At 38.2% G+C, this 27,067-nt stretch overlaps 3 protein-coding genes across 3 annotated transcripts in view; 1 reads left to right on the plus strand and 2 right to left on the minus strand.

Moving 5' to 3' along the window:
• LOC126092019 (ATP-binding cassette subfamily G member 4-like) overlaps positions 1-15,926 on the plus strand; it is a 465,655-nt gene extending 449,729 nt beyond the window's left edge. The window contains exons 10-11 of the mRNA XM_049907407.1: positions 14,563-14,718; positions 14,956-15,926. Coding sequence (XP_049763364.1) covers positions 14,563-14,718; positions 14,956-15,375 — 576 coding nt within the window. The 3' untranslated portion in view covers positions 15,376-15,926. The remainder of the gene's footprint in view (positions 1-14,562; positions 14,719-14,955) is intronic.
• A 7,641-nt stretch (positions 15,927-23,567) lies between these two features.
• Positions 23,568-24,122, minus strand: LOC126092779 (cytidine deaminase-like). The gene is made up of 2 exons (XM_049908507.1): positions 24,080-24,122; positions 23,568-23,971 (listed from the first exon to the last, which is right to left on the minus strand). Exons 1-2 carry the CDS (start codon positions 24,120-24,122, stop codon positions 23,568-23,570), a joined length of 447 nt encoding a protein of 148 aa, XP_049764464.1.
• A 772-nt stretch (positions 24,123-24,894) lies between these two features.
• Positions 24,895-25,817, minus strand: LOC126092332 (cytidine deaminase-like). Its single transcript, XM_049907869.1, has 2 exons — positions 25,649-25,817; positions 24,895-25,537 (listed from the first exon to the last, which is right to left on the minus strand). Exons 1-2 carry the CDS (start codon positions 25,689-25,691, stop codon positions 25,134-25,136), a joined length of 447 nt encoding a protein of 148 aa, XP_049763826.1. The 5' UTR covers positions 25,692-25,817; the 3' UTR covers positions 24,895-25,133.
• Between the last annotated feature and the right edge of the window lie 1,250 nt (positions 25,818-27,067).

A 27,067-nucleotide genomic window follows, 5' to 3' on the forward strand; every position in this document is an offset into this window, starting at 1 on the left:
TATTTTAGAGCAGATATTGTAAATATCCAGTGAATCACTTTTGCTAAGAGAAAGAATGACAGAGTGTACATCTTCTACACAAATGTGTTCAAAATAAAACACATTTTCCATAGCATTTTGGTTTTTATAGACAACATCCAAATAGTAGCTAGATTCATGTTTACTATCAGGTATCTTAGTAACTACACTATCTACACTGTTTACAAAATAATTATTAAAACTATCAGCACTAATTTTGGATCTAAGTACAAATTCTTTGCTACCCGATGCTAGATTCTCATGAATGATTTTCCACATTTCTTTTGGTTTATTAATAGCTTGTGCAACCAATTTGCTATTATATTCTAATTTAGCTTTCTTAATACCCATTCTGTACTGATATTTGCATTCTTTATATCTTACTTTGGCATGCAGACAAGATGAATTCTTTGCTAGGTAGTAGAAATTGTTCCATTGATCTTTAAGTTTTCGTAGTTCCTGAGTGTACCACTTATTTTTATTGATAGTCGATACCCTGCTCATTTTAACACATTTCTTCTTTAGTGGCAGGCCAATGTTAACTGCCCACATGAATAATTCAAGAAAGTTGTTGATTGGTTTTTCTGCTCCAGTGTTACCATACACACACAACCAATTAATTTCTCTGATGTTAAGAACATGTATGCCACCATGTGCATTTTTTGAGTTGCTGCAATGGCTGTGGTCTCCAGGGATAACATCTGGAAGTGGCTTGTACATCCTTATTTTTTAGCATTTGGACTGGTATCAATCTAATGGATAAAAATTGTGGCTTGTTGGATGAGTACCTCCAATACATGGGCATTTCACATCTGTAATGTGCCAGTTCACTCATTTTGCTTAAATTCAACTGAATGTGCTCTACACTTTACACCTATTGCTCTCACAATTGCTAACCTTCAGAAGGCACATGTCCAACAATGGAAGCCATTACTAAAGATCAAACAGGATGGTTTGATCCTCAGTATGGTGACTAGATATGAATCTTGTATTGCCTAGGTACCACAGCCTATATTGGCATTCTATATGCCATCATTAGAGTACCATAACACACATTGAGTGGCACCCTCGATCATTTTAAAGTTCTTCAGTATACCTTTCGGTCACTGTGTTGCATGCCAAGTCAATTGGGTATCTTTATTGCATGTAATAACCTCGTGTCTTATGTTGTTTTGTGAATTTTGAAGAGAGCTTCAACAATACTTAGGAATTTTCAATTTCTTCTTTACATAGTTCTTGGTGCTAATAATGTCAGTATAGACTCCTCCGCCTTCACATTTTGTGCTAACATTTGGGGCCATATGCAGTAACATTTTCCACAACATGTTAATGGAAAGTCCTTGGTGGACATAAATAATTTAAGGAGAAAACGTAATGATATCAAGAATAACTAAGGCACCAAGTCATCAATAGGCAAATGAGCAAGCAAAATTCCCTGTCTTGTTTATGTGCCAACAACTCAGCATCTCAACTATTTGGTGAATTGTTATATTTACTTCTTAAATTAACTAATCTCTAAAACATTATGAGATCGTGTTGTATGCATATGACTTTTAAACATTTTAAATACTGAATAAAACTATCAATTACAGGTTGACAGTATGATTTTAATATACTTGCTAAAGATATTTTAAGCAATTGGTAAATAAAATATACACTATTTTCTGTTATGAAACAAAGATGCATTACTTCCTTTAAAGGCAGTTTCATGTGCCTGTTCCATATTTATGTCCATTTTCTCATATTTTAAAATTAGGAAATTCCATCATTTTCTTAAGAATCAGTTTCAGCTAGACATCTAGCATCAGTGAGTTTGGGACAAAAGGAAAAGAGAACTATCAAGCTTAACTTGGAAAATATTCAGTCTAAGTGAATTTTGGTTTTAACCAATACACATAAATTTGCGTACATTAAGGAGGATTACAGTCCACCTTCATCACTGGGTGGACAGCACAGACAAGTGCCATGTGGAGGACCTGGGTTCAATTCCAGTACTGCCAGGGATTTTTACTTGACAGAAGGACTGGTACAGGGTGCACTCCTTCTTGTGAGGCCAACTGAGAAGCTACAAGGCTGAGTAGTAGCTGATCCAGGTCACAAAAGCTGACAATAGCTGGGAGGGGTGTGCTGACCCCACACCCCTCCATTCCACATCTGATGATGCCACTGGCAGAGGATGACATGTTGGTCAGTCAGTACCGTTAGGTCCTCTGTGGCCTATGGGGTGGAGTAAGGAGGATTACACAAAAACTAGACTGTCATTAGCTAGTTGAGACTCCAGCTTCCTGAAAAATAACCAAATAAACAGTTTCTTTTTGATTTTATTGCACATAAGTTACTGTAGTTTCTTCATTTCTTTCCATATCCCAGAGACCTCTTTCCAGAGAATACACAGAACACAGTTCATGTACTGCAATGTTATGGCAGCAGTTATTGGTTTCAAGCTGCTGTTCCTCTCACTAATTATATATATCTTGACTTGTGCTGTCTTATTGCGGGTTCTCTATCACATATAGTTATATTGGATGCCATTTCATATGAATAAATTTATGGTATCAATAACACAAAAGTAAATTCAACTGAAAGCTTTTGCATAGACGGAGTTTTTCAATATAAGATACATGGCCCAAAACCAAATGATCTCAAGAAATTTCTGAGGACATATTGCTTTCTGGTAATGTGAAAATGAAGCTTAAAACTGAATAACTCATATTATAATACATCTTAAATGTGCAGCTGTTGAAATACTTTGAAAAAGATGCTGCTTATAAAATTTGATACCTGCCATGCCTAAGGAATGTATTATATGAAATTGTGAGTCAATCAAACACAAACATTTCCTTCAGATGGGAAACATCATCTGCACCCATACTTTGCATATCACTGTGAAGTGCGTGGCAGGGTACTTCACATTGCACCATAACTGTTTCCTTTCATTACATTTGAGGATGGAGTGCAGGTAGGAGGACAGCTTAAATGTCCCTGTACATTTGGTAATTATTCTAATGTTGCCTTTACATTCCCTAAGGTAGTGATACAAACAAGGATTAGTATATGGACAGAATTCTCACTTAATTCTGAAACCCTGAAGTAGTATTCCATAAGATAGTTGATGTCTACCATCAAGAACTTATCAGTTTATGTTCTTCAATATATCCATAACATTTTTCCATGATTCAAACAAACCTTTACCAGTTGGTCCTGTCTCATACATATCCCACAGATTTGAGCAATACTCTAGAATGGGTCACATGGATGCTTTGTAAGCAGTTGTCTTAGCAGAAGGATTTTATTTTCCAGTATCCTAGCAATGAACTGAATTCTGCCATCTGCTTTGCCTACAATTGAGTTTAAGTGGTTATTCAATGCCATATCCCCACAAATTGTCACACATTGGTATTTGTATGAGTTGAGTGATTCCAACTGAGACTTACTCATATAATAGTCATAATGTATTCTTTTTTGCTTTGTGAAGATCACATTTTAACATTTTTGAAAATTTGAAAACAAGTTGCTAATATCTACACCATACTGAAATATTATCAAAACCTGACAATGTTTGTGCATATTATTCATGATGGTACTTAATTATAGGTAACTGCATCATGTGTAAAAAGTCTGAGGCCACTGTTAATATTGTCTATTAGGTCATTAATATGCAACATGACCACCAATGGTCCTGAAACACTTCCCTTGGTCACACCTGAAGTTATTTTTACATCTGTCGATTACTCTCCAAAGTAAATAACATGCTGCATCCTCCCTACCAGAAAATCCTTGGACAGGTCAATCATTTCATTTGATTTTCTGTACAACAATTCTTCTATAAACAAGCATTGGTCTGGTATAGAGTCAAATGCTTTTTTCAAGTCAAGAAATACTGCATCAACCCATTGTCAGGATCTATACCTTTCAGGGTGTCAATCAAGAAAAGTGTGAGTTGGGTTTCACATTACCAATAGTTTTGGAATCCATGCTAACTGGTGTGGAGGAGGTAAATATGTACAAGATACCCCATTAATAGGGACCAAAAAAATGTAGCATGTATTTCTGGCAAAATTTGCATGTATTTTTGGCACAATTTACTTTTTTTGCAAATGATTAGAGCACAAATTTAAACATTTGCCATGCTATGTGCATGAAGACAAAGCCCTAATGCTTTGAAACTGACTGTTAAAAAATAGTTTTTTCCCCAAAATGTTCTTTGTTTTCTTCTTTTGGCTTTAAAGTTTTCAACAAACAATTGTTCTGTTGAGAAGCAGCAGGATTTTCCCACCAACAAACAGAATGCATCTCAAACTGTTCAAATGTGTGAGAATTCATAAGGGACCAAACTGCTGAGGCCATTGGTCCCTAAACTTAACACTACTTAAACTAACTTTAACAAAGGACAACACACACACCCATGCCCGAGGGAGGACTTAAACCTCCTGTGGGAGGGCCATGAAATTCATGACATGGCACCTGTAACCATGCAGCCACTCTGCACGGCTAATGCATCTCAGATTTGGGGTGTTTCTTGACACTATTTTTCTCTCCAGCACAATTTGATAGTTACAAAACATAAAGAATATTAATTTTGACCTTTCCCTAGCATTCATAGCTTAACTACCCATACTAGATGATGCTAGAGACAACTGAGAAGGCAATTAATGTAGAAGTAGAACCAAAAATAACTCTATTCACATATTAGGGGAATAACTTTGTTGCCATTGAAATACATTGACAGGTTCTATTTTTCAGTAGTTATAGTGCAGAGTGCAGACACCGTAAATTTGCAGATAACTGTGGGCATAGTTTTATGACCACCAGAAGGGAAACAAATGGTGCAGAGAAACAAGCCCCACCTCCCTTATGCAGCTCGGCAGCCTGCACCCATGTTCTGTGAAAACAGAACTGGCACATTGCCACAGGGTTTGTGGATTCCTTCTGGTGTTGTAATCAAAATCCATTATGGACTAAATTAGTTTTTTCACTCATTTCAAAAACAGTGAGCAAGGGAAGGCTACTGTGCAATTGCTTGCTCAGGTTGATGCATTTTGTAAACCAAATAGTTCAGGCCTGATCTGTAGCAGTATTTGATGCAATCACATTTCACATCTCCTGCCACCTTAAACTGCCACATTAAAAGTTTCCACATTATATCAACTTTTGAACTGTAGTTGACAGACCTGTGTTTTTCTGTTCTAAGCTGCTAGGTTCCACAGCTGAGTACTAAGTTGCATTGTGTGGTGTTTATCTTATACGATCATTCAGTTGGCATGGCACCAGAGAATCAAGCACACTACTATATCACCGTGTTCATGTACTTTTTATTTTGAAAACATGTTCTTACACAAATTATTTTTCCAGATTGAACTTTACCAGATGATGTACAATACCAGTAAATGGAAATTGGTCACATTTTCTATATTTATTTGCAGAAAATAAACCTATTTCAAATTGTCTCTGATAAAATAGTTTAGCTGGATATGACTCTTCATAAAACACCATCATTAGGTAATTTTTCATGATGACACAGAATTAGCATCTACACTCCTGGAAATTGAAATAAGAACACCGTGAATTCATTGTCCCAGGAAGGGGAAACTTTATTGACACATTCCTGGGGTCAGATACATCACATGATCACACTGACAGAACCACAGGCACATAGACACAGGCAACAGAGCATGCACAATGTCGCCACTAGTACAGTGTATATCCACCTTTCGCAGCAATGCACGCTGCTATTCTCCCATGGAGACGATCGTAGAGATGCTGGATGTAGTCCTGTGGAACGGCTTGCCATGCCATTTCCACCTGGCGCCTCAGTTGGACCAGCGTTCGTGCTGGACGTGCAGACCGCATGAGACGATGCTTCATCCAGTCCCAAACATGCTCAACGGGGGACAGATCCGGAGATCTTGCTGGCCAGGGTAGTTGACTTACACCTTCTAGAGCACGTTGGGTGGCACGGGATACATGCGGACGTGCATTGTCCTGTTGGAACAGCAAGTTCCCTTGCCGGTCTAGGAATGGTAGAACGATGGGTTCGATGATGGTTTGGATGTACCGTGCACTATTCAGTGTCCCCTCGACGATCACCAGTGGTGTACGGCCAGTGTAGGAGATCGCTCCCCACACCATGATGCCGGGTGTTGGCCCTGTGTGCCTCGGTCGTATGCAGTCCTGATTGTGGCGCTCACCTGCACAGCGCCAAACACGCATACGACCATCATTGGCACCAAGGCAGAAGCGACTCTCATCGCTGAAGACGACACGTCTCCATTCGTCCCTCCATTCACGCCTGTCGCGACACCACTGGAGGCGGGCTGCACGATGTTGGGGCGTGAACGGAAGACGGCCTAACGGTGTGCGGGACCGTAGCCCAGCTTCATGGAGACGGTTGCGAATGGTCCTCGCCGATACCCCAGGAGCAACAGTGTCCCTAATTTGCTGGGAAGTGGCGGTGCGGTCCCCTACGGCACTGCGTAGGATCCTACGGTCTTGGCGTGCATCCGTGCGTCGCTGCGGTCCGGTCCCAGGTCGACGGGCACGTGCACCTTCCGCCAACCACTGGCGACATCGATGTACTGTGGAGACCTCACGCCCCACGTGTTGAGCAATTCGGCGGTACGTCCACCCGGCCTCCCGCATGCCCACTATACGCCCTCGCTCAAAGTCCGTCAACTGCACATACGGTTCACGTCCACGCTGTCGCGGCATGCTACCAGTGTTAAAGACTGCGATGGAGCTCCGTATGCCACGGCAAACTGGCTGACACTGACAGCGGCGGTGCACAAATGCTGCGCAGCTAGCGCCATTCGACGGCCAACACCGCGGTTCCTGGTGTGTCCGCTGTGCCGTGCGTGTGATCATTGCTTGTACAGCCCTCTCGCAGTGTCCGGAGCAAGTATGGTGGGTCTGACACACCGGTGTCAATGTGTTCTTTTTTCCATTTCCAGGAGTGTATATTTTTCAGATCCCTAATTATTATGCATAGTGCAAATAAACTTGACAAGCTAAATGGTAATGAACTTTCAGACAGCAGTAGTAGTGAGTCAGATTATATGAAATTAAAATTATTGGCTACTAAAGCCAATGAATTCTTCTTAACAGTAGTTAAAAACATAGAGATAAAGAACTATCCATCAAAAGCAGATCCAGTAAATTTACTTAGACCATTAATGCATACTCCACCATAAGTATCACTGACTCATCTGCCAGAGACACGAGAAAAAGTGTTAGGCCACTGAAAAGTAGCGCTGTTCTGGCTTTGACTTAATCTCAGCCACAGTACTAAAATCTTGTGCATACTTGGTAGTGATATCTTACAGTTACCACTGAAATCAATTGATGAATGAAGGACTGCTGCCTGGAGGACTGAAGTATGCAGTAGTAATATCAGCATACAAAAATGCAGATAAGCAACTGACTAATTGTAGACAGATCTTACTTCTCATTTCCCTAAACAATTATGAGAATGTGGCTTAAAACACAATGATGAGCCATCTTCCTGAGAATAACATTTTAATGGAAGCTCAGTTTGGCTTTTGTAAGAGCCAAAAATTACCTTGATGGCATCTTTTGTTGTCTTGCCAAGGCCTTTCACTGTGTAGATCACAAAATTCTGCTATGGAAACCAAAATAGTATGGCATTAAATGTCTTCTCCTTGCATGGTTGGAAACATTTTAACAATAGAGAACAAATGGCCTCATCAGCCAATGATACAACAGGAATAAGATTAAATTCAGAGTGTGGAAACTTTAAATATAGTGTGCTGCAAGATTCAGTGTTTAGCCAATCCTGTCCTTGGTCTAGATAAATGGTTTACCAGGGACTTAGGAGGAGTCTTCCAAGACTTTATTGTGTGCTGAATGACAAAAGTATATTGATAAAAACATGCCTGTACCAGACACAGCCAGAAGAATAACAGAACAGGCTCACTGGTTCACAGATATCATCTTAAAACTCAGTCTTGCCAAAACTCATACCATGCAATTTCAAACAAATAAAAATGACTTGCAAGTACCAGAAATACAGATCAATTGGCATCCACTGGATAATATACTGAGGTGTCATTAATAGTTCTTTATGAACCTCCCCCATGATGCAGGAAAAATGGGTCAGCAACTTACTTTTATTAAAACTATTGTTTGTAATTCTGTTGAAGATGTGGTAAGAAAAAATCCTTTGTTTGTAGTGACTAGTTTTGGATATGATGTCTATTATCAAACCATTGCCTTCATCAGGAGTATTAACACATAAGACAACCAGAACATTTGCAAATAGCCACAATTGGAAATCACGAGTAACATGTACAAAAAGTTGTTCTGGCACTGTTTGGAAAGAAGCATTGATAATACACTGTAGATGAGTCTGTACATGTTACTCATGATTGCCAGTTGTGTCTTATGCAAATGTATTGGTTGTATTACATGTCAATGCTTATGATGGTTTTGATGGTCTGATAATGGACGTCATGTCCAAAACTAGTCACTGAAAATAAAGGCTTTTACTCACTGCAATGTCAACACCATTACAAATAATACTGTGGTTTTAATTAACAGCTCTGCCTGCTTTGCTCTCAGAAATCTCTCGCTAGCACAGTTTCACTCAGTTCTGGCCCATGGCACAATCTTCTGGGGCATTGCAGCTAAAGTGAAAAAGCATTTATTCTACAGAAGCATGCAATAAGAACATTGTGTGAAGTTAATACTTGAACGTGTTGTAGGAGCCTCTTCAGGGACCTAGGGATTCCTACACTTACATGCCAACACTGGTATTCCCTAATGGCATTATTGGCTCATAACAAGAGTAAATTTAGGATGAATTTTGCAATTCACAACCACAATACTACAGCTAGAAATAATTTCCCTACATGTTATGGATCACATCCTAGGGTTGTAAACAGTGTTTTACATTCTGCTAAAAAAGACTATAACAGGTTGAAAGTGGACATCACACAGGAAATTGAAAATACCAAGTACACTATCTGATCCAAAGTATCTGGACCTATTGGTGGATATAAATATGCAGTATGTGAATCCATCTCCCATTGATGGCTTGAATTATGCTGGGAACACTTTCAGTAAGGTGTCTGAATGTCTGTGGAAGAATGGCAACCCACTCTTCCTCAATAGCCAAAATTCAGACAAGTTAGTGATGTTGGATGTGGAATCTGGAGCAAAGGTGACATTCTCACTCATCCCAAAGGAATTTCACTGGAATCTGATCAGATCTCTTGACAGGACAGTCCTTTACAGGAACATTACTGCCCACAAACCATTGCCCCACAGATGCTGCTTTATAAAGGATCCATTGTCATGGTGATACAAACAGTGGTCATATCCGAACTGTCCGTCTACAGTACAGACTGCCACAACCTTTAGCATGATGAGTCGTACTAAATCACTCATTTCCAGCCACCCAATATCCAGTTGTATCACTCTTTAAACCACTTCAAGCAATATGAAAAGCTGCCTGACCATTGTACCCCATTGCTTTAACTCACTACACACTGTGCTAGTTGGACTGCTGGTAGTACTTTTGAACTCATGAGTGATTCCTTATGCTGATTTCATGCAATTTTTTTCCAATGCTTGAGGTTCCCTGTCCATAGGTACATGAGGTCTAACAGGTCATGGTTTAATTGTTCGTGTTCCTTTCTTTCCACTTTACTATCACATCAGCAACAGTCAACTTGGACAGTTTTGGGAGGGTTGAAATTGTCACTGATGGATTTGTTACTCAAATGACATCCAATAACTAGTCTAAATTGAAAGTCACTGAATTATACTGACTGACACCCTCTACTATCACTGCTTCTTGACTGGCAAAAAGACTGAACTAAGGAATGCAAATCCTGTTGAAGTGTAATATTTGTGTAAGATCATTATTTTGCCAAAACAGCTGTGTAAAGTTTAAATGCTATGTTTGAAGTATTAGGTAATAATGGCAACTGAGTAGTGCAGAAGAAAGAGTATGCCCTTTTTAAAAGCAGCTTTTCTTCTCCTGACATGCATATATAAAATAATCTAGAATTACCACAATTAGCAATCTGAGTATAAAGCACCAGCCATAATTTGTTGTTGGTATGCTTCACAGAAGCTTCCAGTAGTGGTTGCTTATGCCTACTGATGTACAGCTTGACTCATTTAGCATCCCTGAAGGCTTTCTTTCATGACAGCACTTGATGTGTTAATGAATTAATTAATTAATTAATGGCCCTAACATAACACCTGCACAAATTCTGAAAATAATCTGATAAGGATACTATTACATGATGGTACCTTTTTCAGTTTTAGCGATTTCTGCTGTTTCTCAATGCTGCTGACACTCAGATTTGCATCAGTCATATTTGCAGTGGTGTGAGAATTGAGCTGGAGATAAACACCTTAATCCTCCTTTGTAAAGGAGCAGGTGAAACTTCAATTCAGAATTTTTGCTTTTGCTTTGATACTCTCAGCTCCACTTCCTGTGTCACCTCCACGTGCCAGTGATTGAACTTTGGGCCACTGACAGACATAACATGTTCCCAGAATTTCTTTGGATTCTGTGAGAGATTTTTAGATAAGAATCTTCTATATTAGTAATTGAAGGCTTCATGCATTTTGCTTTTGATAGCTGAACACATTTCATTTAGATCTCTCTACCTACTGTGCTATACTCTTACATACCTGTTGTGTAGCAGTTACTGTGTACTTAGAAGATTCCATCATGAAATTTACTTCATCATTATGAAAGTACTAAGTACATATCTATCCAGTACCTGATCAACTTCGCTTTAGCCACAGCAACCCTACAAAACTTCTGCCCAGAGCTAAATGTTTTAAGGTTTCCTTCCAATATCACATTAGTACCTATTTCTCTGGTTTACTGAATATTATAAATTTCGCTCCTTGTTTAAGTTGTTCTTTGTGCTTCGTAACCAATGTTGCTACAACTGCCTAGGGTCACTAATACCATTTTCAATATGGGTATCCTGAAAGAGGTGAGGCAAATTTTTTGTCTTTATATCTGATTTTGACATGAGTGGGCTTCTGATCTATCTATTCTTGGCAAGTTTAGAAGAAAATATTTATTATTTTTTTCAGAATGTCCTGTCATGCCCATTACTTAAAAACCATTGCAATCCCACTTGGTTGTTGGCATTTCACTAAAATTTTAGGTTACATCTTGGGGTCAGTCTGGCACACAACCGAAAGACCTAATTACAAGTTTATATCACTGTTCCTATTCTGTCAGAGACAGCAAAGGATTTGGAAGAGCAGTTGAATGGAATGGATGGTGTATTGAAGGGAGGATATAAGATGAACATCAACAAAAGCAAAACGAGGATAATGGAATGTAGTTGAATTAAGTCAGGTCAGCTTTTCTGAAAGCAGGTTGGTTTATTCAGGATTACAATACACCATATTATTTCCCACTCTTCTGTCTACAAAATGCTATTTTTAATATAATCTCCATTCAATGTGGTGGCATTATGCCACGTTACTGGGAGGGCATGTATGTCTGTATGGTACCGCTCTACTGGTCAATGTCAGAACCAAAGTCTTGCTGCATCAATAGCCTCCCCACCATCCATGGACTACTACTCATTGAGTGCACCCTTCATTGGGACAAACAGGTGAAAGTCAGATGGTGAGAGGTCCAGCTTGTAGAGTGGATAATGAAGAAAATTCCAATGAAATTTTGTGATCTTCTCTCAGGTGTGCAGATTTGTGATGCCTTGTGTCATCATGGAGAAGGAGAAGCCATCTGCATTTTTGTGGTGACAAACATGCTGAAGTCATTTTTTCAGTTTCCTGAGGGTAGCACAGTAAGCTTCAGAGTTGATCATTGCACCATGAAGGATGACATCATACAGAATAATCCCTTCAGACTCCCAGGAGACTGTCGCCATGACTTTACTGGCTGAGGTTGCAGCTTTGAACTTTTGCTTTGTAGGAGAGGTGGATTGCTGTTTTGTTTCCGGTTCAAAGTGATAACCAATATTTCATTGCCTGTGAGGTGTTTGACAAAAAAACTGTCACAAACAGCCTCATAATGCACAAGCAACCCGCACAGATGGTCCTTTGTTGCCCTTTACAGCATTCTGTTGGGCAACGAGGAACCCAGGAGGCACACACCTTTGTGTACCCCATGGTGGACAAGTGTGTCAGCATCACCAACAGAGATGTCCAGTTGTGCAGCAGGGTGTTTGATTATGATCCATCGATCACCTTGAATGAGTGTGTGCCAACATTTCAGGAGTCACAGCTGTGTGCAGCCACCTGACACAAGGGAGACTAGACAGGTTTGCACAACGTTGTTGCAATGATGACAGACATCTTCCCCAATGACTCACCATGCTGTTGTTCACTGCCTAGTCCCTGTTGATATTCTGGAAGTGCCTATGAATATCTGTGATGCTCTGGTTTTTTGCCAGAAAAAAACTCAGTGACAACTCTCTGCTTGGAATGCACTTCCATTAAGGATGCCATTTCAAAAGTTATGTATAGCACTGTCACCTACTGGAACCAAAGAGCGTGAAGCAGGAATATTCCACAATGCCCCATGACAAATTTTGCATTTTTTCGACCAAAACTGGCTGCAAAAAAAATATGTTGAATTACTTATTGAATGTCTCTTGTATTTTGTTGGCACTTATCTGCTTAGAGAGAAATGATCACATAATAAAATAAGGGAAATCAGAGCTCGCAATGAAAGATTTGTGTGTTCATTTTTCCTGCACCATGTTTGAGAGTGGAATGGTTAAAAACAGCTTGAAGATGGTTCAATGAACCCTCTGCCTGGCACTTAATTGTGTATTGCAGTGTAATCATGCAGATGCAGATGGAGATAGTCTTTGATGTACCTTTGGTATCTCTGTTACCCCCTCAATACCTAATCACAACAGCTTCTCTTGAGAGAAGTCAGAGCAATGTCCTGCTGCTTATGAGCAACAATTAACTCATCTCATGTTTGAGAACAAAGTTAACACTGGGGGTTTCATTGGGACTGGTTCACTGTTCCCTCATCACTACAAACAGTAAGCAAACAATTAGAAGTAATTAGAAGTTGGTCTTCTTGTCTCGATCTGTTGTATTACAAAGGTTTCATTTTCCTTTTTTCATGCAATTAACAATCAAGAAAGTAGTTTTCTGCTATGATGAGATAAAAACTTGGGATAAAATTTACTGCTTCCCTGAAGCTAACTGCAACTCTTGTTTTCATATGCTTAACAACAAACTCGAAAATTGTGGCAATTTATGGTGACGGCATACACTACTGTTGGAAGGGGAAAATAAATGGAACACTATATGACAGTTACAATAGACAGATAATATATTATTCACCACTGCAGTCAACTTCATATGATGTATGAAAATTTTCAAGTACTTTCTAAGAACAAATTATTCAATGAATGGAAAGAGGTAGAAGTATTACAATAATTACATAAGTACTTACACCACAATTAACAGAAAACAATCTCTCAACAAGATATGGTTCTCAAAATTAGTAGAATATGCATTTGTAACTCACATCCATAAATTTATTACAGACATACGTTATGCACAACATTTGTAAACATTCAAAAATTCTTAAACATACACCTGATTCATGCAGGTATACAGCAAGATTAGGAGAAGTGATTGTTCTGTTGAGAATTTTATCACCAAAATTTGTAGAAAGTGCAAATGTAGTTTATATCTGATGATACAGTATGAATTATGTTTCTTGCAGCACTCACAATTCAAGAATTCACAATATATCATGACACAGGCATGAGTGTTGATACAGTCAATGAAAAACTGGGGAAAAATGACATGAATGGCATATTTAAGTTGTCCACAAAATGATAAGATCTAGATTATTGAAGCATATTTATCTGGTGCATGTGATCACTGGAAGTCAGCAAATATGTGTAACTAAAGGTGAAAAGTGCATTTTTTTTCACTTAGCTCGTTTTGTGACACCTTTTACACTATCATGCCAAATATGACACTACAGCATCAGTCTGTCCCTCTAAATACAGCAAAAATCATGGGCCACAACAGAAAACACCTTCTGTTAAGTGTAGTTAACAGCATAACCTCATAGAATTTCAGTACCCTTTTTCCTAAAGAGAAGAAATATATTTGTGTAATATTCAAATTTGACTATAAATCTCTATTCAGACTATTTCACTTTAGTTGCACAGTGTTTTGATCAAATCCATTTATTTCAATACTTACAATAGCATCTCATTTCAATTAAAAGAAGTAAGTCATTTGTGGAATGCTGAAGAATATGTAAAATAAAGCATATATTTTGCCTCTGAATGCACAACTATTTTTCAGAAATGTTCAGTACATGTCATAAACAAAAGACTGGTAATCAATATCTGAATGTTGGTTTTATATCACAGTAGCAAAACATATTGATAAGTACAATTTCCAAACAAAAATCAGTCGTGCATAACACATTACTTAAGTGCACCATATAAAGTGTATTCCATTCTCAAGCCAAATGAAAGTTATAGTGAAGTGATTGTTACTAAAATAAATAAAACTTCATTGACAAAAAACTGTTTTCAGGTGGCCCTCGGACTAACATACGTATGGCTGGTATATGTACTGACTGACCAGCCACTGGAAGTTCACCGGTGTGCAATATTCATCATCATTTGTCTTCTGATTGGATTTGTCTCAGAGAGCTTTGGTCTTCTTGTTTCCTCAACTCTTAGCATAGTGGTTGGTATCATACATTATATTCTAATGCTAATGTCTATCACTTCACAAATTTTCATTTATTACAACAAAAATACATTTGTCACTTCTCATAAATTATTTCTCAGTGATCCTCTCTTTTTTTATTTTAATATGTTAGCTCAATGCAGATTAAATAACTTTCATTTTCAGATTAACAATAACAGCACAGTTATAATATAATCCCTGGAAATTAATTTAAGATTACCTTTTTTTTCACAGAATGGCATGTTTGTTGCCCCTTCAATGTCAGTTCCTTTCATGCTGTTAGCAGTCCATGGTCTTGGAACACCTAATGCACACGTACCATTCTTCATGAAGATTGCAATGTACTTTAGTTACCTGAGGTATGGTTTGGAGGGATTGACACTGGCAATCTACGGCTTTGGACGGAAAAGACTGCACTGTCCAGATCATAAAACATATTGTGAACTAAGTGACCCAAGGGAACTACTACGTCAAACTGGAATGGAGAATGCAAATATCTGGGTTGATATTGCTGGTCTGGTTGCATTTATCATCATCTTCAGGACTGCATGCTATTTTCTGTTGCGGTGGAGGCTTTCTTCCTACAAATCATTTGCTGCACTCAGGCTAGTGAAACGATTTGTGAAAACACACATTAATTTCCAATACAGGTGAACTTTTTATTGAGAATATTGTGATAACTATGGCACTCTTTGTTAGTGAAACAGAAAGAGGTCCATTTTTAATGGCACACTATTCTGGCACTCACAATAAGGAAGAGATGAGATTTGTACTGTAGTTTAAAGAATATGCAGAAGTCATATATATTAAAAAATCATTAATAATGAACACAGATCAGATAAATCAATTATGACTTCTTTTACATCTTTGAAATCTTTTGTTAAAAAAAGAAAAGAAATAGAATATTGAGCAGATGAAAGTAATCTCTTTGAGGTATGTAAATGTATCCCTACATTTCATGTTTAGCATATCACAAATAAAGTTTCAAATTATTTCTGCAGGGACGGATAGCTGATGAGACAATGAACTAAAAGTGTGGTATGGATGCATTTACACAATGCATCTTGAACAATAATAGTTATAATTACATTGCTCTCAAGACTCTTGTTATTTCACCAAAGATAAAATGGTTTGTTGTTCTTCCTCTAATGTATATAATTTACACTTATGAGAAAATGAAATACATGCAGCATGTACATCTTTTATATTTTTAAATCATTTTAAATGCTTCCCAATTATCTTACAAAATTATCAAATTATCTTACAGCCACAGGATGAATGAAATGGAGATTTCAAAGCTTTCTAGGGTCATAATATGTTCACAGCGTGTTAGTTTGGGAAAGGGGGGGTCGGGGTGGCCTCTGTTGTCTTAAGCCTGCTGGAAACCCTCTTGCTTGTGTAGTATAAAGAGGCTTACCTGTTACCCACAGAAGATGTGTTCTTGTCTTGTATATTAGGCAAGGGCAGTTGCATTGCATGCGTTTTCTAGTGCATTTTAAGTGTTGTTATTGCTATGTCACCTCCAAATGGAATGGCACTGCAATCTTAAAGCACAGCAGTTGCATGGACAGCACATCATTGGAAGTCATCAGAAACTGTGTAGCATTATCAAATCAATGTCGTAATGGGCAAATAAGTCCAGCACTATCGATATTGCTTGGTGCTGCTCCCAGTGAAATCTTATCACTACCACTGTTCTCTCATGTGAAGCAGCCCATGCAGCTACAAGGAAAGATACATTATGCCATATTAAAATCACTTATTTAAAAAAAAAAAAAAACTGCAAAAAAACTAGCACATATTTTAATGACTCCCTACAAAGTTACAGAAGTATGAGCTAAGTACCGGCAATTCTGGAACTTCAGTGTTCAACCTAACAGTTGTGCAGAATATTTATTAAAGTCTTCCAACTTCACTGAGAACCACAAATTCACTGTCCACAGTTATTGCTCACTTATCTGGATAGACATATGCCACAGCAAGAAATGTAATTTAGAATGACACTGATGCGATAAAGTACATTGCTTAGCTTTACTGTTTAGTGGTTTACTGGCTGTCAACTAAAACTACACAATACTCTTTTTAAATACAATATTAATGTCAGTTATGCAAGTGTGAAGTACCATTGAATAGTAGGGTATCTACACATTTTCATTGCTTCATATATCTGAATTCTGGAAGATGGGATAATTAGTTCATCTATACACTTGCTTGCTTCTTAATTAATTTGGATACAGGTCACAATATTGAAAATGTCTCAAGTACTCTGATGTGCATATCAGCCCCTTGGCCCTTCTGAAGCTTTGTCCCAAAAAATAAAGTGTTAACAGCATTTCATCCCATTGCAAGGAATACGTAAGTGAATCAATGAATCAGTGGTCAAACTGTTCTTTCTCTCCAGTTTGCTTGTTAAGTATCGTGTAACACTACTGTAAGACAAAGTTTTCCCCCAAATTTATCATTTGAAAAATACTGGGTCATCTTACATTTACAGGTGAAGTTATTGTTGCTTAAGTCAATATTTTTACATTGTATGAAAATGTATGTATGTATGTAGGTGCCCATTTCATGTGCAGATGAATCTTTGGTAACTGATGTCAGACACAGATTTAATTTTATGTTTTTGGAAGGGCCAGAGGGGGAACAGTGTTACCAGCTTGACCAAGCAGTAGGCAAAGGTGGGGAGGTGAATGATGAGTGGGTAGTTAATTTTGTCGTACTCTAGCATACTGACAACATATGGACATATTAGTGTGAGCCTGAGCAGTGTACTGCAGCAACATCGATAGTAGGCGAGTGCGGGATGTTGTCACCGTAATAGTGGAAGAATAAGGCCAATGCAGTGTTGCGAGGCAGGTAGGCTTGCTGAAACAGCAAACTCGTGGTACTGCACAGACTAGTGAAGCAAGAGCCAAGGCAAATTTCCACCCTGATGGAGGCAGTGGTGTTTTAGGATAAGTGACTGGTAGTGGCACATATGCACAACAAGCACACTTCTGATAACTAAAAGTATTGGACATTTTTGTAATGGAATTCTTCTTAGTGTCACAGCCCTGCCACAATGACGGTCTGTGCAGGATGAGGGTGCCACATAGATCTGCCAGTAGAAGTCACCGGTTCTAGGTCACAGTAGGGTAACAGCTCTATGCACTTAATCCCCACCTAGCCTTAGTTCCAAGATGCAGCCGGCCCTCACAGGTCATCTTCAGTGGCATGGCAAACTGTTCCCCGGAAAATAGCCTGTCACACTTCATGCACACCAGCCATCACTCACCATCACCAGATGGGTGTCTCAACATGGGGGGCATCACCACTTCGATGCAGCTTGGCATCATGCGGGGCCACAGCAGATACGTCCTCATCGAGTACATGACACTGATGCAGGGCTGCATGGTTGGCTGATATAACGAGGGTACTGACACACTGTGGAGTATCAACATCAATATTGTGGGGTGTACAGGCAGCCAGCCCAGCAGAATTCAGTGGTCAGTCAGTTACAACACAGTGTATCAGGTAGCACAGATATGTCAATAAAGAACTTATTACATTTGCAGCTGTCTTTCTCTGGAACGTCCGCTCCTCCACCAACTGCTAATACCATTGTGGCTCATAGCTGCCCCACTATGCATTGGGGATGCATTACTGCTGTCAATCATGGGAATGCACCCCAAGCACCTTGTTCTTTTATTACCATCTACGACACTTAAACAGCAGTTTGCATGAATCCAACTGTAGACAGAATTAAATTGACTTTACAAATTGACAAATACTCAAAACATTTCTGCAGGAGACAAATTCTGCCATAAACACATTTGCTCAGAACACTTGAAATGAGACACAATAAACAAAACAACTCCTTTAACAGCAGGACTTAAGTACTTATCGCTCCAGAGAAATGTTGGTTTTCAAGCCTGACAACAAATGACCAAGAACACTGCTAAACTGAAGTAGTCCTGTTTAGGTTGATTCAGCAGTAGGGAGCCAAGTGGACAACACATTGTTGCCATTCAGTTTTCTTAGATTGTCAGTGCTTTAACAAAAGAAAACTTAGGAAATAATAATGGATGAAAATCAGAGCCGTGACTATTGAAAAATGTGGACCTACGAGTTCGCATTTCACAACTGGCTCATGCAGACAATGTAATGAACATTTTATGTTAATGTTAATTAATGAATCAGAGGCCGCAGACAATTGTACTGCAGGATGAACATCTGTTGCCCAAGAAAGCCACAGGTGACAGAGAGAGAGAGAGAGAGAGAGAGAGAGAGAGAGAGAGATAGGACAATGTCAACTTGAGTTATTAAGTTTTCCCAAATTTTGTAACTGCAAGTACACAGTTTCTTACATTGACATCAAACACACACATGATGGACTTTGTTTATTGGTACTGTAACGGGATCTTGTACAAAAATAGCTAACCTTCACAAGCTCTATCTTCTCAGTCTAAACGAATTCCTTTGGTCCTGTAGTTATCCAGGTAAGACTAATGTTGAAAAACAAGTGCTCAACTCATAGATTGGTGTGATTGTTCAAATTTATATAAAAATGAAATTCTTGTGCTTGGATTTCTCCATAAATTTCTGACCAGGTACAGTAATTTGGTACTACATCCAGTATCCAGTAGAAGATTTTCATTGTTGCATATCTGTCATTTCTTTTTAAGCAAGACACTACACCAACTAAGATTCTTATACATTGCTTGAGGTCATCAGAAAGAGAGCAAATTTTACAAAAAAATATTTACAATATCATGTATGTTACCAATAATAGTACCATCACATTCATCAGATTTACTTGTACTGCTGGCAGTGGTTCTGATGAAAACGCTGTCTTGCTTTAGTTGTGCCAGTTGTTTTTATTCTTCTTTTGATTCACACATAATTTTTTGTTCTTCTTCCATATTTTTCACAGTTTTAGGAGGTCATTCTGGTGCATCTTCTGTATCTGAGCAATCACTCAGAGAAGAATATACAGGCACAGTTTCCTCTTTAATTGGTGATTATGAAAAAAAGTAAATAAACAAACAAAATACAGCAATATCTTTTTATGAGGGTTTAAAGGACTGGATGTTTATGTCTACACCAGTTATAATTCTGAAAGACTCAGTATTTATACAGTTTGTATACGGACTTCGCTGAAGTTTCTAAGAAATCTAGTAGTATGAGGTCCAGTAATTCAGACTCCAAAACGAACTTTTCAACATATTCTACTGAACAGTCTTGGTTCACGTTAATAATAGTTTTAAAGTAATTAATAACATCAACACAGCCTTTTTCTTTTCGAGTTAATTTGTAGTGAAGATGTACTGGTTGATCACAGATATATTTTTAGTTGCTGTCACCTAGTGCATGTAATAGTTCAAAGTTGTTTATATGGCCATCATTACTATTATCTGTTACATAATGCAAATAAGCCATGACAATGAACACTATTAAACATTGGTGCTCCTATGTGATCACAGTGTTAAAAACAAAATATATTTTTTTTATTTTTATTTTTTTTATTCAAGTCTCACATTTGTGAATTCTCTAGTAATAACTGTAAATTTCCACTTGATATTTCTGTCATTTTCCATGTAATATGGCCAAGATATTTCATTGTCATCAAAATTCAGGAAATGATTACAATGATGCCATTCAGGATGACACTAATTAAATCATTAGGAGGAGAGAGTATATTAGTAGGTAGCTCATTAAGTATTTGACTTAATTTGTATTGCATCTATGATATATTAAAGGTTCCTGCTATAATAGTTTGTATCCCATCATCTGCTAGTTTCAAACTGAATGGGTTCTTTCAGGCAATCAATTATTTCTTCAAATACTTCTGAAGTAAATGATGTTTTTCTGTGTATGAAACTGAACCAAAGTGGGATGATATCTGGATGTATCCATTAACATGAATAGTTTTGCTTCGCACAGCTTTTTCTCTTTGTATTGGTTGTGAATGCAACCGTGTTCTCGATCAAAGGAAGCACTCTTTGTTCACCACAACCGCCATCTATTAACCAACACACACTATCTTAAAAAAGGTAACAAACATGTTTTAGTACAAGAAAGTATGTAGACACATATGTTCCACAAGCATGCACACGAAGTTACTTCTGGAAGTACACCAAGGAACTGATCGCTATACTGAAAACTGGAAGCTTATATATATAATACTCTTTTTCTTATCTCTAACCGTTCAAATAACCCCTGACTGAAAGCTTGTTACATCAACAGTCCCCCTCCCCTCCCTCCTCACACCCATAACATTCAACTGTGCTAACACAGCACATGGAGTGTAATAATAATGAGAAGCAAGCAAATTACGGAGTGATTGGATGAGCAGATACAAAATTAATTATCACAAAGAATCTAACTTCATATTAACCTACATCTACTAGAACGATCGTCTCCGACATGGAAAATACCAGTTTGTGTAACAAAACCATGCAATTTACAGATTAAGAGAATGTGCAAATATATGACTAATCATGATAGATGATCCTGGATCTCTTGAAATTTTGAAAATTATATTCAGTGGAGAACCAATTACTATTGCTGTTAGGTTCAAATAAGACAGTATTTTATATAAAACTTCAGTACTAATTTATAGCATACAGAATATTGCAAACAAGAAGTACGGGATGAATGTAATAATACTGTATGCTTTGTTTCAAGAATGCAACTTTATTTAACACAATGGGTACATTATTTTACCTCACTTCTTCAATAATTTCCACATCTTTTTGACACGGATGATGTACCATGATGAAGTTATTGTTTCTTACTTTTCGTTTTTCAAGCTGATCAACAACTACTTTTCTCAAATTATTACTTACAGTCTCTTCCACAATAACTCAAAGTGCAGACATATTTGTGTTTCCATATTATTAGCTGGTGCAGCAGTACTAAAACCAGCATTTGAATAAAATGTATTACAGTATCTGTCAAATAGGTAATATCACTGTTACTCAAGAGACAAAGTTTGTTTTTGACCACTATGTGTTTCATAATTAGTACCAACAGCAATTCAATTAACTGAACAACCATAATAATTATCACTAGGAACATTATTTGGCACTGAATAAATACCAGCAATAAAAGAAGAAATCTGAAGAGCTTGATGTTGCACAATTTAACTATAACAAAGGCCTTTTCAATGTACTGGTCACAGTAAAAACCAAAGCTATGTCAATATGAAGAGACTTTAATTTTGGATAACTGCTAGTCCCAACAGCGAAACCATTGTTAAGATGATGTATATGGCCATCTAAGTCTGTAGATGACATGTACCACTCGTCACTAGAATAAGCAAATCCACAAGCTCTCCCACAACTCTTAACCAAACCAATTTTTTGTTTATACGACCAATTAAAACATTCACCGACATCAACAGCAAGACTACTAATGGGGGAAATGATATGTACTACTTACTGACAGTACCAACAGACCATCTGTTAGCTGCCTGATTATTACCAACAGGAACAATCCAAGTAACATAATTATGCCAATTTCCCGATATCATAATATGTGATGAATAAATAGTAGTGCCACCTTCTCTATGCATAATAGTTATCAAAATGTCCTCTACTATTTAGTTCCATATGAAGCACAGGAGTGGTAGCATCACTATTTATTTTTACAGTTTCATGAGCAAGAGAAATTTACCACCAACACTGTATGTCAAACACGGTACATGAATTGCAGTGTCTGAAGCTGACAAGGTGCTATTGGTAGCAGATGGTGCCTCCAGCTAACACTGTATTGACACCTAAGTCATCAAAACACAGTAAAAACTGTGGAACACTTCCACACTGAGCAGGAGACAAAAACGGAGATAAATAATTTGCCTTAAACCAACAAAATCAAGGCATGAAGAATCCACACCTGTTTAATATGCATCAAACTACTTACAATGCTATGATTCCTTTATTCTTCCAGCAGTACGTATGAACATGAAAACCTGTTCAACTTCCAAAGTGCACTGAAAAACATTGTTCAGCCTATTTCATCTTCTGTGCCATTTACTACTGATTGCAAAATTATAATGGAATTTGTTCAACTGTTAGAGGCAGTAAAACAGTGATTGGAACATCAGTTTAGTTACACTTAACACGTGAGATAATGGCAATAGCACGACTATTGCTAATGGAATGTAGTTTATAGTATGTTTGTTGCATAATTTTTTTCCATTTTACAATATTATCAGCCTGTCACCAACTTAATTCCACATCCAGAGGCAACCTGTGACGCGAGGTATAGTATCACAAAGAAAGAGGAAGGGGAAGGAACAACAAACGCTCTTGGATGTCATATACCATGTGTAAGTGAATTCAGATACACAGTCATACAGAGCAGAAACAGTACAAAAGGGAGTCAAGAATAGTATGCAAAATACAGTCTTTGCTCTTCACAATTGTGAGATAGTAGAAGAACAGAAATCTACATCTGTAAGGCAAATGCAATAGTTTGTCACATCATTATTCTATTGTAGAAACTCCATGAACATATTGCATGCCATATCACAGTGGCCACCTTACATGCCAAATTAAAACAAGCATTCCATGTATTATGAGTGATATCTAGGTACGAAAATAACTAAGACACAATTCATAAAATTCTGTATTATATATGCCAAATCCATCACAAAAAATTATTTTACAGAGATACTGCATTATTATAACAGATCATGCTCTTTTAAATGGTACACTGTCAAAACAAAATTATGCAGATATTATTGCAATAAACAATTATCATCAATCTGAGAGAAAAGATGACAATTACTTGTTGATGAAAGATTATATGGTTCTTTCCTTTTTTTAAGTGTCTGTGATTAACATAGCCTTGTACACTGTACTTCACTTAGGCATTGACAGTGGAATGAACGCTAGAGGCAATATAGTGTCCATATCTGTCACTAGAACATCTGAAAAATCTGGCTTTGCCAGATAGACTTTCACGTCTGTTCCAAATTCAACCATCACTTGACGACATGAGCCACAGGGCGATATAAATCCCTGAGTTACATCTCCCGTTATCGCAAAATGCTTGAACAGCTTTTTGCCTTCACTTACGGCTTTCACAATTGCAGTGCGTTCAGCACATATACTGGAACCATATGCGGCGTTTTCAACATTACAACCACCGAACACAGAGTCGTCATCACACTTCAACGCTGCTCCTACTGGAAATTTACTGTATGGGCAGTGAGCTTTCTGCCTATAAGAAACAGCTGTTCTGATGAGCTCCTGAACATCTGAGTCTGTAATTTAAAAAAATTATTATAGTAATAATTGTCACGGAAATTAAAAACAAACGAGTGATTGTAACTGTGACCAGAAAAATGGTTGGGACGCCACGCCTTACTTACCAAGGTCAGAGAACTTCACTATTTCGTGGTTTCTTGGAAACATGCTTAAAGTTCATGCAACTACTTCAGCTGTCACCCTGGAGCTGTTGACATACAGCAGTTTTTTACGTTCTCCCTGGATAGAATCTTTAACTGCTGCTTTGTGAGGCAATCAGCACATCGTAGCAAAGTACGGTGACGCACTGGCGAGACTGGTTCCTTGTACATGTTGCCACGACTCTCTACATACCAAGGTTACTAAACGGGCTACACAGAATCACAGCCGCAGATGCTTCATCCGCAAATGAGTGCAGAGCATAAAACAGTTTCCTCGTGCACCGCGCTGTCTTTTCGCGTCCGCTAAGCCAAAATAAACACAAACACAACAAAACAGTAACATCCACCTCCAAAGTTCCGCTAAGCCAAGATAAACACAAACACAACAAAACAGAAACTTTCACCTCCAAAGTTCGTCACCTGATTCAGATACGATACTTGTTCACCAGAGCATAGATATGATACGTTCAAGAACACAGAATGCAGATGAAGTAGTTTTTTGTTTTTCTACAAGAAAATGGTTTTTGCCCTTAAAGTGAATCTTTTACGCCAAAACATCGACGGATTCAATGATTTTCTGTCACGAAAGCTCTTTTTTATAGTAAAAGAAAAGGTTATAGTTTGTATAGAGGTAATGCTAAACTATTCCGTAAAAAGACGAAGTTTTCTTCTCTTATAAAATGGCGCTGCGATTGGTGTACTTACGTTTTTCGTGCCGCAATGTTGTCAGCGCTCGCCGTTATATACATGGGAAAGGAAAGAAGATGTGTCAACTCACTTATATGCCTAGGTGGCACTGGTCAATTGCTATAAGTATTACGCAGCCAATATTAAAGCAGCGGACAGACGACATGTTACGAAGGAACATTGTCACAGTTCATAAAATTCTATATTTTTATATACCCAAACCCACAAACAATTTTACAGAAATATTGTATTACAGTTTGAGAGCAAAGATAACAATTATTTGTTCATGAAGGCTTGCAGTTTTCTTTCCTGTGATTAACGTGGCTGTACGTCACTCGGGAATTGACGTTGGAACGAACGGTAGAGGCAATATAGTGTCCATGTCCGTCACTAGAACATCTGAAAAATCGGGCTTTGCCAGATAGACTTTCACATCTGTTCCAAATTCAACAATCACTTGACGACATGAGCCACAAGGTGATATAAATCCATCGGTTACGTCTCCTGTTATTGCAAAATGCTTGAACACCTTTTTACCTTCACTTACGGCTTTCACAATTGCAGTGCGTTCAGCACATATCGTGCACCCATAAGCTACGTTTTCAACGTTACAACCACCGAACACAGAGTCGTCATCGCACTTCAACGCTGCTCCTACTTGGAAATTACTGTATGGGCAGTGCGCTTTCTGCCGATAAGCAACAGCTGTTCTGATGAGCTCTTGAATATCTGAGTCTGCAACAAAACGTGTTTAATAATAGGTAATAATTATTAACGAGATTAAAATGAAGTAAAGGTTATACGTGTTGGCTATAAGAAAATGTTGGGCCGCCAGGTCCCACTTACCAAGGTCAGAAAATTTTACTATTTCCTGGTTTCTGGTAGACATGCTTAAGGTTCATCAACTAGTCCAACGGTTACACTGGAGCTGTTCACATACACTGGTTTACGTTCCCCCTCCGTAGACTATTTAACTGCTGCTTTGTGAGGCAATCAACGTAACGGAGTTGTATTCGTCGAGTTACTGACGTCACTGGTGCCTTGTACGCTACGACTCTTAACAGCCAACGACCGCCGCAGATACACTATCTGCTAAAAGAATCCAGTCTAGAGAACAATTTCTTTGTACAACGCGCTATCATCTCACGCCCACTAAACCGAGATAAACATCAACCCACAATAGAACAATAACGTCAAGCTCCTTAAGGTCGTAGCCTTTTTCAAATACGATACTTGTTCACCGGACTGCAGAAATGATTGTTATAAGAACGTAGTGTCATACAAAGTACTTTTTTCTACTGCACTATGGATTTCGCACTAAGACGGAACATTTTACCCAAAAACCCGAAATGAATTTTTTATTTATTTATTTATTTATTTATTTTATAGCAATAGAACAAGATTGTACACAGGCCCCACGGTAAACGACTCCGTAAGACATGAATGTTCTACTGATATAAAATGTATAGGCCTACAGTGTAGTGAGTGTAGTAAAAGGGTAGGCCATGCACACGAATGACTCAAAAATGGTGCATTGTGGCGTATGAAAATTTTAAACGACTGTGATTACGGTGTTCGATGTCTTACATAAGCAAAAAAAAAAAAAAAACAAATTTCAGCCGTTAAGGCACTATAGAGCTATACTCCGTAAACCACGGTGAAGTGTATGATAGACGTCTCCTTGTGCTACCTATTAAAGTTCCTTCCCGTTCCATTGTCGTTTGGAGATTACGTAGAATGATAGCTTAAATGCATACGTGCGCACTGTAGTTACCCTAATGTTGTCTTAATGTAGACTAGAGAGAAGTAAATAGATGATTGACGTATACCGAGCGATTCAAAAAGAAAGAACATATTTCAGATGCTTATTACAAACAACCTATGAAAGACTGGAATACATACGCTTGCTCAAAGTTTCGAGACAGCTGCGCTGTTGTTTGTTTGTAGCAACATGGTGGTTACAACATAAGAGAAATCCAGAATGATATTTTCACTCTGTAGCGGAACGTGCGCTGATGTGAAACTTCCTGGAAGGTTAAAACTGTGTGCCGGACCGAGACACGAACTTCCCCAGGAGTGGCTAAGCCATGTCTCCGCAATATCCTTTCTTCCAGGAGTGCTAGTTCCGCTAGGTTCGCAGGAGAGCTTCTGTGAAGTTTGGAAGGTAGGAGACGAGGTACTGGAAGAAGTAAAGCTGTGAGGAGGGGGCGTCAGTCGTGCTTGTGTAGCTCAGAAGATAAGAGTACTTGCCCGTGAAAGGCAAAG

This window comes from Schistocerca cancellata, chromosome 7, assembly GCF_023864275.1.
Source record: "Schistocerca cancellata isolate TAMUIC-IGC-003103 chromosome 7, iqSchCanc2.1, whole genome shotgun sequence".
In the NCBI taxonomy this organism is placed as follows: Eukaryota; Metazoa; Arthropoda; class Insecta; order Orthoptera; family Acrididae; genus Schistocerca; species Schistocerca cancellata.

Bases quoted from the DNA above. Each gene is read 5' to 3' on its own strand.
- LOC126092779 (XM_049908507.1), bottom strand. From the start codon at position 24,122: ATGTTTCCAAGAAACCACGAAATAGTGAAGTTCTCTGACCTTG. The intron at 23,972-24,079 runs GTAAGTAAGGCG...TTTAAATTACAG, and splicing joins AGTGAAGTTCTCTGACCTTG to ACTCAGATGTTCAGGAGCTC.
- LOC126092332 (XM_049907869.1), bottom strand. From the start codon at position 25,691: ATGTCTACCAGAAACCAGGAAATAGTAAAATTTTCTGACCTTG. The intron at 25,538-25,648 runs GTAAGTGGGACC...GTTTTGTTGCAG, and splicing joins AGTAAAATTTTCTGACCTTG to ACTCAGATATTCAAGAGCTC.